The sequence below is a fragment of the Myxocyprinus asiaticus genome, chromosome 30, assembly GCF_019703515.2.
Source record: "Myxocyprinus asiaticus isolate MX2 ecotype Aquarium Trade chromosome 30, UBuf_Myxa_2, whole genome shotgun sequence".
NCBI classification, from domain to species: domain Eukaryota; kingdom Metazoa; phylum Chordata; class Actinopteri; order Cypriniformes; family Catostomidae; genus Myxocyprinus; species Myxocyprinus asiaticus.
The window spans coordinates 45090982-45102035 of record NC_059373.1 but is presented as its reverse complement, the minus strand read 5'-3'; the positions used below and the strand labels follow the sequence as shown (position 1 = coordinate 45102035).

Sequence of the window (11054 nt, the reverse complement as noted above, 5' to 3'; positions counted from 1 at the left end):
GGACCTGAAGTGGGAGACCCACATTGACTCCATTGTGAAAAAGGCCCAGCAGAGGTTGTACTTCCTTCGCCAGCTGAGGAAATTCATCCTGCCACAAGCGCTGCTGATACAGTTCTACTCAGCGGTCATTGAGTCTGTCCTCTGCACTTCAATAACTGTCTGGTTTGGTTCAGCTACGAAATCAGACATCAGAAGACTACAAAGCACAGTTCGGACTGCTGAGAGGATTATTGGTTGCCCCCTGCCCCCCCTTCAAGAACTATACACTTCCAGATTGAGGAAAAAGGCTGGAAAAATCACTCTGGACCCCACTCACCCTGCCCACTACCTTTTTGAACTGTTGCCTTCTGGCTGACGCTTCAGAGCTCTGAGCACCAGAACCGTCAGGCACAGGAACAGTTTCTTCCCTCAGGCTATCCACCTCATGAACAGTTAAATTGCCCCATTGAGCAATAACTATGTGCAATACACAGTTTAGTCTTTCTTATATTTATCCAACACATCCAACCTCTTCTGCCATTTCATTCCTCTGAAAAAACAAAAAAAACAAAAAAAAAACATTTGCACTGTACATAACAGATTTGTATTTACACTGTACATAACAGATTGCATTAGATTTGCACTATCCATGTGTATGTGTGTGTCTGTACGTATGTGTATAATTAGTTTTATTTTTTATTTTTTATTATTATCTATGTCTTGCTGCTGTTTTTGTATTGTTTTTGTATTGTTGTACACTGGAAGCTCCTGTCACCAAGACAAATTCCTTGTATGTGTAAGCATACTTGGAAATAAAGCTCATTCTGATTCTGATTCTGATTTATGTCTTCCCTCTCATGAGATGTACGGAAGTGAACATTTGTATTTAAAAAGTATATAAGTATTGTTTCTCAAAATAATCAATCGTTTGCGTTCAGAAGAACTTTATTTGTCGACTGGAGTTGTGTGGATTATTTTGATGCACCCTAAATATGCATTTTGGACCATCAAAATATGGAGTACATTCACTTGCATTGTTTAAAGGAGGAGGCCTGAAATGAAATCCTAAAAGTCTTAAATTCTGTTTTGATGAAGAAATAAACTCAGATACATCTTGGATGGCCTGAGGGTGAGTAAATTATCAGCAAATATTCATTTTTGGGTGAACTATTCCTTTAAGCAAAATGTTTAGTCTCATTCACTGTCACTGCATCTTTTTATCATCCAATGTAAGTGAATGGTGGTTGAAACTCCCTAATATCTCCTTTTGATATCCACTGAAATAAGAAAGTCATACAGGTTTGCAACAGCATGAAGGTAAGTGATGACAATTTTCATTTTTGTGTGAAATATCTCAAGTAAAAGTCAAAACTCGTCAGTTACCTTAAAAATAGCTGTTTAAAGTTGAGAATATGTTTTGAAAATTTTAACAGATTAAATTACGAAAGAGAACTGTGCTGCATAATTAGTTATGATGTATACTGAAAACAGATTATATACTAAATATTAAATATAATATATTTTCATATTATGTATATTATTAATATTTATATTAATATACTGATGTGTATTATATTATTATTGTTTTGTATATTATTATTTTTATTGTTTAAATTGACTGATTCAGATGGTAGAGAAAATACCTGTATATTTCAGATCTAGAGAGATGGAGATATAACAGGTGTAACTGCAGCTGAGTAGTTCTGTTAGCTTTATAATTCTTGTCAAAGGTAATGTGAAATAAGGAAGTGCCATGATTTGAAAGGCGTCAAAATACGCTCCAACCTTGAGTGCTTGCAAATTGCAATGTTGACAGCTTTGTCAATTATAAGCAGGAGCAAAAGTGTTAGCGTATCGCTCGCTTACAGAGATGCAAAATAACACCATTTGCATTTCTGACTAACGGCGTAAATTCAGTAAAAATGCACTTCCCTGTGCGCGCTCACACTAAACTCAAGCATCAGCTGCTAAATGCATAAGAGAGAGAGAGAGAGAGAGAGCTGATTATGACTAGCGCAGATTCTGCTGTTTTTTGCGTGTCCTCTATTCACGCACCAAAATTTAAGACCTCAGCAAACTAAATTTAAGACTTCTTGTAGTTTAAGATATTTAAGACTTTTTATGGCCTTAATTTTTAAAAAGTAAATTTAAGATTTTTAAGACATTTTAAGGACTCGCGGGTACCCTGTGTTTGGCATCCCATTGAGCACACAACTGAATAAAACAGGCACTGATAAATTATTACTGTCAGAGTAACATTGGCATACAGGTGTGAGGGACGTCAGAATTTCACAAATAACACAAAGAACAAATGTATTCCTCTCACTTGGCTTTGCTCGTACGTCCCCTCCGTGTGCAAAAGATGCAAAGATCTATTGGGATTTTACTAAAGTTAGTCACTGAAAAGGTTTTCTCACAGACTTGGCACTAAACAGCACATGCAGCCTCACGAATGGACACAGATTTGCTGCATCACACTTTTCTTTGAGCATAATACTGTACTATTGAGGGCAAAGTATTTTATTTATTTATTTTTCAAAGAGGAGAGAGAGCACGCACTCGCTTGCAAGGTTGCCAGATTGCATAAATTAAGTATGACAAAAGGCTAAATATTTCCTGTTTGTGAAGTATAAATCTCTGCTTGGGGTTTTGCATCTATTATCTGGCAATCCTGAGCATATTACAAGCTTGTGGATGCGTGATAGGTCCCAAAGCCAGATAAATGAAAGATCTAATAAAAAACATTCATGATAATTCGACCCGCGGGCAGTAGTTTGCCCTGGTCTGCAATTGAGGGTGCTCTAAGGTTCGTTTGAGGATGCTTAGCACCTTCAAGCACCCCCATAGAACCAGGGCTGAAATGAGAGTGAGTCACTTTTGTTTGGGAATCGTTCAACAATGGAGCTTGGCTGACCTCTATTGGACATTTCTTGTAATTGCCACTCTGAGCTGAGTAGAGACAAATGGCAGTATTTTCTAGTATTTTTACATTTCAGTTGATATTTTTATTATATTTTATTTATATAAAAATACGAAATATGTTTATTGACAATAAACTTGTAAATTCAAGCATGGCAAATACCTCAAAATGGGAATATACACAAAAATGAATGATGACATTTAATGCATTGCCATGGCAACAGTATCTAAGATATCAATAATCCCTTCAGAATTTTAAACCTGCACTCTCTTGACATTATTCTATTTTTTTTTTTTTTTAAGCAATTCAGGTAAAAAAAAATAAGAGGGATATTTCAAAGTCTGTTAAAAGTGACACACTTCCTTCCGTCAGTTGGTGGCACTACGACTGTAACCCATAATAGCCACATCAAAGTGATCACCCTGCAAGAACAAACATTTGAATCAATTTTGTTGTAAATCACACCATGCACGCAGAAGATATGAGACATTTCCTTATTCCAATTTTTTGACGTTATTTTATCACGTCGCAATGGCAACATCGTTTGATATATCAAAAATCCTTTCCCAATTTAGCATCGTCAATGCCTTGGCATAATGTCGCGCACATTTGGTACCTGTAACATGAAATCCCTAGGAGGAGTTTTTCAAAATCCAGAGCATGCATTTTTCAAACACACCAAAATAACCGACTTCCTGTTGGGCGCCGCTAATACAAGCAAATGGGAAATATATCTGTCATGGTGAGAACAATTTCCTCACCAAAACTTGTGAATATCAGACAAACTCTGTGGCAACCACAGCGATAAACTCATTCGAAATGTTAGGTGGCGCTATGGAATCCACTGGCCACACCCAAGACAAATGACAAAATAAGTCTAAAATCTTGCCAAACTTTGATGGGTGTGCCAAGTTTCAATAGTTTTGAAAAATGTAATAAGCATTTATGAACTAGGGGGCGCTGTGGAACCGATGAGGCACGTTTATGCTGAATTGCAAAATCAAATCAAAAGATGTCCTAAGACAAATGTATGTGTAAACTTTCATACGTTTTCAGCCATCGTAAGCCCCTCAAAACATTGCGGGAAAATTTGAAAATCCCACATTCCACCCAACATGACTGACTTCCTGTTGGGCAGAGTCAAATACAACCAAGTGAACTTTGTCTAACATGATGAGAGCAGTAGCTATAACAAATCTTGTGTACATCTGAGCAACTTTATCCCAACCATTGCCTGCGTTTGGAGGCGCTGTAGAGCTCCTCGACCACACCCAAGCCTAAACACTACATAACCTTTTGAATTTACGCAGGTCTGATGTGTGTGCCAAGTTTCTTGAGTTTTCAAATATGATGAATGCCTTATAAATGGGTGAATGCGTAAAAAATAATAAAGAATTAATAATAATAATAATAATTGTGAAAAAACATTCCAAAAACAATCGGGCTTTAGCACCTCCGGTGCTCGGGCCCTAAATACGACTAACAGAGTTGTTTGAGGCAATTAAATAGTGTGTTCTAATTATTTTGTGGTTTTTATACTATTTATAAGACAGGATATATGATAATGTAATATGAAAGCCATTTCTAATTAGACTTAAACTTGAAGTGCTCACGTGACTGCACAGTCAGGCTAGAGCCCTTCTAAAAGGGGAGCCTACAAGGTTAGTATAGATTAGCGTAACACAGCGGTCCCATAGACATTCTATGGGCAGAATACTGGCAAGGAGAAAAGAGGACATTCTTTTTGAATGGATGTCTATGGAGAAGATGCTTCATGATGCTGAACACACTACTTTTTTAAGGAAAGAGCAATTAACTTAATCAAATCCGCACTTCGATACGGGGCTTCGTTGGAAATTACGCTGCGTACTCGATACACGCCTTGAAGCTGTTTTATGTAACATCACTAGAGTGTATTTTTTTCAGAGAATCTTCACGCAGCTTCATTTCCTATCCTTAATGGAAAGTTTAAATAATGTACACAAACGCCTTCTTGGCCGTCGACAGCAAGGCGGCAGGTTCTCTATAATGCAATTATAAACAATTATAAACACGCCCCACAGTATAAACTCCAGGTGCAAATGGAATTACGCAATTTGCAGTTGCATTTGGATTATGTCACAATTTATGCATCCACAAATAGAAAATACAACTGCAAAATCAATTTGGTTTGAAAATAGTCTTGAAAATCCTCCCATTGTTACGTTGTGTAGCTTTAAAATTGTGTCAGACAGTGCTTGACATTAACGGTGGTCCTCAGAAGACCTCAGACAACTGACACTCCATATAAGGTTGACTGATCGGACAATTAGAGCCGTGCTGCCAACACTGCAAACTCAGTACAGTAATGCACTATTACATCACACCAATGCCAGCAAATGGTTTCACACATTACAACTGGTAGAAGAGGCATGTTGATTGTCATGACAACAGCAAACACCAAGTAAGGTACAAACACAATTTATGGTTGGTTCACGCTGGAGAGAATGTATAAATAATAAACGATAAAAGCATGGCTCTGATCAGATATGCTTTTAGTTCTCTGTCCAGTTCCCTTATAACTTTCACCGCACTCCTAATTGAACTTTTCACATTATCGTACTTCCAAATATTTGCATGTAATGCAAGATGACAGCACCTCTGCAAGCTCTTCAATCAAATGAAGAGGATGAATCAGGACAAAAATATATAATTGTTTAACAAGATTTTAATATAATAATCATCATCATTATCAGTTTTACCTGTGGAAAAGGCTAGTACCAGGAAAAGCTTAATGTTGAGCCCTAGTGTCATGTATTTGATGGGTAGTTGGTGTGTGATAGTTATGAGAAATATGAAAAAAAAAAAAAAAGATTTAGTGCACACAATACCTCAAAATATTTAGACAGACGTTTCCTTCCAGGTCAATATTGGGGTGATAGACCATTGTTTCACATTTGACTTTTGGAGGGTCGTGGGGGTACCCCTGTCCTACCTGAAGAGAAAAGAACATCTGATCTTCAGTTGCTGTTAAAATGAGCTAGAAGTTAACTGACAATGAAATGATGATTTCATTATAGTGGCTAAAAACCATATTTTGTAGGTTTCTTTTAAAGCTAGAATAATGTACTGCAAACATTAAAGTGACTTAAAGGTGAAGTGTTTAATTCATTTGATGTTAAAATATTTTTTTTTTCTTATTCCAGCTTTATATGCAAAAGCAACTATACTGTAAATTAGCCATTATTTAAAGTGTTATCATTTAAACATTGTGTATGTAATATTTACCTATTGAACATGATTTGATGTGATTTTGGTTAATAAGGTGTTTGAGGGGGGAGTCACGTGACGCCATGTGAGGAGAGGATGTGTGAATGACGAGCTCTGCACACTTTGCTAGTTTTATTACTATTTGTGTCATAAACCGGTGAGATTCTATACACCCTGATTCTTAACTGTTCTAGGAAGACAATATGTCAAAAGAGACATTAAAAGACACTTACGTGCTCAAGCTGATTCCCCTGAGAAACAGGCCGAAAGTCCCGGACTCAATTCGAACTGAAAGAAACCCGGCGTGAATTGATGAATGTGTCAGCAATGCTGACGAAAGTTGTGGCAGACTTGGAGGATCTTGCTGTGATATGTCGATCGATCACTTCCATGGAGACTAAATTCTTTGAGTTAGTTACAAGATTGTCGGATGTCGAGAAACTGATTGATTATCTGGAGTCATCGGAGAGGGAATTAGCTGTTAATCCGCTAGCGACCAAGATAGATTTGGAACGCGTTTGGGAAAAAGTGGAGGATTTGGAGAATCGTAATCAAAGAAACAACGTCCGAACTGTTGAAATTCCTGAGCATGAGGAAGGCCGAGCTACGGTGAAATTCCTAGACAAGCTCTTCCCGAGTCTGTTTGACATAACAGGCCATAAGCTGGAAATCAAGCGAGCTCACAGGGTCTGGCTCGCAGATCCGCTGAGGGAAACAGGCCAAATTCTGGCCAAATTTCTGAGATCATCTGATAAAGATCTTGTGTTACACGAGGCGAGGAGTAAAGGAAGGCTTTCTTGGAAAAACCACAACATTTTCTTGTCCCAGACTTTGTGAATTCGACAAGAGAAACGTGATCGATTCAAGGAATGCAAGAATCTCTTGCATTAATGGAAGATCGCTTTTACACTGATGTTTCCGGCCAAACTGAGAATCGATACTAAGGATGGCCGTAGAGAATTTACATGCCCACAGCAAGCATTATCCTACATAAAGACATTGGTGTGAGTAAGCCATTTGGTGATTTTCATGTTGCTGCCTAGTGGACCTGGCTCACTGAACATGCACTTGACTGTCCGAGGAAACTGGGCACCTTTTTAGTTTCTTTTTGTGCTGGTTACACCTAGTGGCTGGAGTTTGTTTTGTATAGAATAATTTCTTTGGGACAGCTTTTGGATGAATCTGCTCGTTTTGGGTGCTTATGCCTCCTGTTGTCTGGAGCTGGTTTTGTGGAATATTTCTTGTAGGACATTGGAGTGAGTTTGACTTTTTTTTTTTGCTGGTTTCGCTAGCGGCTGGAGCTTGTTTTGTGGAGGCACACATCTTCGAGACAGTTAAGTGGATGAATCTACATGTTTTTTTTTGTGTGTGTTTATTTTGCTTATTGGCTGGAGTCTGTTTTATAGATTATCTTCTGTTGTGTAATTCTGTTTTACAAATTTTTGTATAGAAACACCGGACTTGAGCAATCCGACGGCAAAGCTGTCACGGGGAATCTCGTAGGTGTACATGGACTGTTTGAGTTTGGAGGGATGGATGCCCGTTGGAGCCTATTTTTCTTTTTTCTGTTTGTTTGGTTCTGGGGAAAGTTTGGGGGTTGATTGTTGCACCAATGTGGAATGTGTTTTTTTTCTAATATGTCAAAATATAAAATGTTAATATGAATGGATTGTCTCTCTCCACGTGGAATGTTAATGGGCTGGGGCACCCCATAAAAAGGAAGGAAGGTTATTTATTTTCTTAACCGTAAGAAATATGATATAGTGTTTCTTCAAGGAACGCATCTTTCCCCGCAGGAAGCTGAAAAATTTGGGAAGATATGGGGTGGAAATGTTTTCTTTAGTGCTGGCTCAAGTAAGAGCCTCAAGTAAGAGCTTATTACATTGATAAGTAAACATCTACAATTCAAATGTCTCAAACAGATTAATTAGGAAGAGTCATTATTGTCAGGGGCAAATGTTGATTTTGGCTAATATTTATGCACCTAACGCTGATGATTAGGGCTTTTTTATAGATCTCGTGTTGCAAGCCGCTGGCACCCCTCATGATATAATATTGGGAGTAGACTTTAATATTTTGATGGACTCAGTCCTTGATCATAGTGAAGCAAAAGTGTGTAAACCCCCTAGAGCAACACTGAAGCTTCACAGGATGTGTAAAGATCTTGGTCTTCAAGATATTTGGAGACTTTTGAACCCATCTGGTAGGGATTATAAATTTTTTTCATCAGTCCATAAGATTTATTCTAGAATAGAATTGTATTTTTTTTTATATCTAAGTTCCTCATTTCATCTGTTGTTGATTGCTCAATTGGAAACATCTTCGTCTCAGATCACACCCTGGTGAGTTTAGAGGTGTTGCCACATACGGAGAAAAACAAATTATATAGTTGGCGCTTTAATGTATCCCTTTTGCAAAATCCTGAATTTCAACAAATGTTAAAGGCTGAAGTCAATGTTTATATGGAGACCAACTGGTCCTCAGTATCCTCTATGGGCGTGGTTTGGGAGGCACTTAAGGTGGTTCTTAGGGGCCGGATCATACAGTATGCCTCATTCATCAAAAAATCCAAAGCACGAGAACTTGTGGAGTTGGAAGGGAATATTAAAAGTGCCGAGGCAGAGCTGAAGCGGCGAATGTCATCTGATGGCCTCATAGAACCGACCCGATTGAAATACAGATATAATACTATTTTGTCGCGGAAGGTGGTGTTTTGGCTATTCAGGGCAAGACAGTCATGCTTTGAGTCAGGGGACAAAGTGGGGAAGCTTTTGGCTAGATACATAAACCAGATAGAGTCTTTTTCTACCATTCCCTCAGTGAAATCTGCTGGTGGTGAAATATTTACCTCAGCCATTGATATTAATAATGCTTTTAAAGAATTCTATCTTGATCTCTATAGTTCCACGTCTTCGTCTACTGATGAAGATATTCAAAACTTTGTGGAACCATTAGAACACCCTAAACTGACGACTGAGCAAAAAAAATTCTCGATTCTGAGATAACTTTGGAAGAGCTTGGCGAGGTAATTAAAGTCTTGCCTACAAGCAAGGCTCCGGGGCCAGACGCCACTTTTGTTAGAAGTTTATACGGAATCATTAAAGAATGGAAAGCTTCCGCCAACCATGAAGCAAGCCCGGATCAGTCTGATTCTTAAAAAGGACAAAGATCCAAGCGAGTGCGAGAGTTACCGTCCAATTTCCTTGATCCAGCTGATGTGAAAATATTGTCAAAAATTCTGGCTAACCGATTAAGTTATGACATCTCTTATACATATAGATCAGGTGGGGTTTATTCAGGGCCGCAGCTCTTCTGATAACATTAGGTGTTTCATCAATATCATGTGGTCAGTGGTGAATGATCAGACTCCGGTCGCTGCCATCTCACATCTCACTGGGATTATTTTAAGATTTTGGAAATGTACGCATTCGGGAAGACTTTTATTGTATGGATTAAGTTACTTTATAGACACATGGTAGTGGCGGTACAAACAAATTGATTAATTTCAGATTATTTTACTCTGGATAGGGTCACCTGGCAGGGTTGCCCTCTTTCCCCATTATTGTTCTGTCTTGCCCTGGAACCATTAGCAGCTGCGATAAGGAGGATGATTTTCCAGGGGTGGTGGCGGGAGGTTTACAGCAAAATATCATGTTGCTTTATGCGATGATATTTTATTATTTGTCTCCGACCCCATTAGATCTATGCCTTGCCTTCACAAAATTATTAATACCTTTTCTAAGTTCCCAGGATACAGAGTCAATTGGTGTAAATCCGAAGCTTTGGCTCTGACAGCATACTGCCCAGTAACGGCCTTCCAGCCGGGCGCCTTCCAGTGGCCCAAACAGGGCATTAAGTATTTGGGAATTTTATTCCCAGCAAATTTGTGTGATTTAATAAGAGATAATTTTGACCCCTTAATAAAAAGGTTTTTGAGCGATGTGAGCAGGTGGGCTTCATTACATTTATCTATGACTGGGAAGGTTAATGTTAGTAATATGAATTGTTTTCCAAAATTCAACTACCTGCTACAGTCTGTCCCTGCAGATGTCCCCCTCTCTTATTTCAAGCAATTTGATAGCATAGTGAAGTCCTTCATTTGGAATGGTTAGTGTCCTAGATTACATTTTAAGAAGTTACATAGGCTGATCAACAAAGGTGGGCTAGGCCTACACAAGATTTTGTTTTAGTATTATGCATTCGGTCTTAGACATTTAGCTCATTGGTCGCTTCCACCTGAGAGAGCCCCTCCCTGGTTTTGTATTGAACGGGAAGTTCTTGCCCCTATTTCGCCATTGCAAAGCCTTTCTATAAAACTAATCAGAGAACTTAAGTTACACCCCGTTATCTCGCATTTGCAATCAGTATGGACAAAAGTGTCCAGAATGTTTAATTTGGACATTTATTTAAATGTTGCCTCAAGCATATGGCTGAACCCTAAATTATGTATTGATAAATCCTCTTTCTGCTGGTCAGAGTGGATTATGAGGGGGGTTACTACACTTTACTACACTATATGAGAGTGGAGTGTTGAGATCTTTTGAAGATTTAGTTCAACATTTTGGGATTCCTAGATCTCAGTTTTTTAGGTATTTACAGCTGCGCCACCTGCTCTGTACTATTTTTGGGAGTAGCATACACCCCCCCTAAAGCGGCAGATACTCTGGGAGTGGTGATTACTGCTCTTGGAAAAGGTCATGAGGCAACAGTGTATTACTCCCTGCTAATTCTGAGTCTGGGGAATGGAGCTTTAACTTCTATCAAGAGATTATGAAAGAAAAATTCAAACTTGGTATTGGAGGAAGGAGTGTGGGCTAGGATTCTAAGAAACATCAAGTCTGCATCTAGAGATGCAAGGGTGCGCCTTATGCAATTCAAGATTATACATCGATTCTATTGGACCCCC

General features: G+C 38.5%; 1 protein-coding gene across 1 annotated transcript in view; it reads right to left on the bottom strand.

Annotated features, from left to right (window-relative positions):
• Positions 1-11054, bottom strand: part of LOC127421071 (NEDD8-conjugating enzyme Ubc12) — a 162884-nt gene that overhangs the window by 34035 nt on the left and 117795 nt on the right. Inside the window, exon 4 of the mRNA XM_051663809.1 lies at positions 5770-5873. Coding sequence (XP_051519769.1) covers positions 5770-5873 — 104 coding nt within the window. The remainder of the gene's footprint in view (positions 1-5769; positions 5874-11054) is intronic.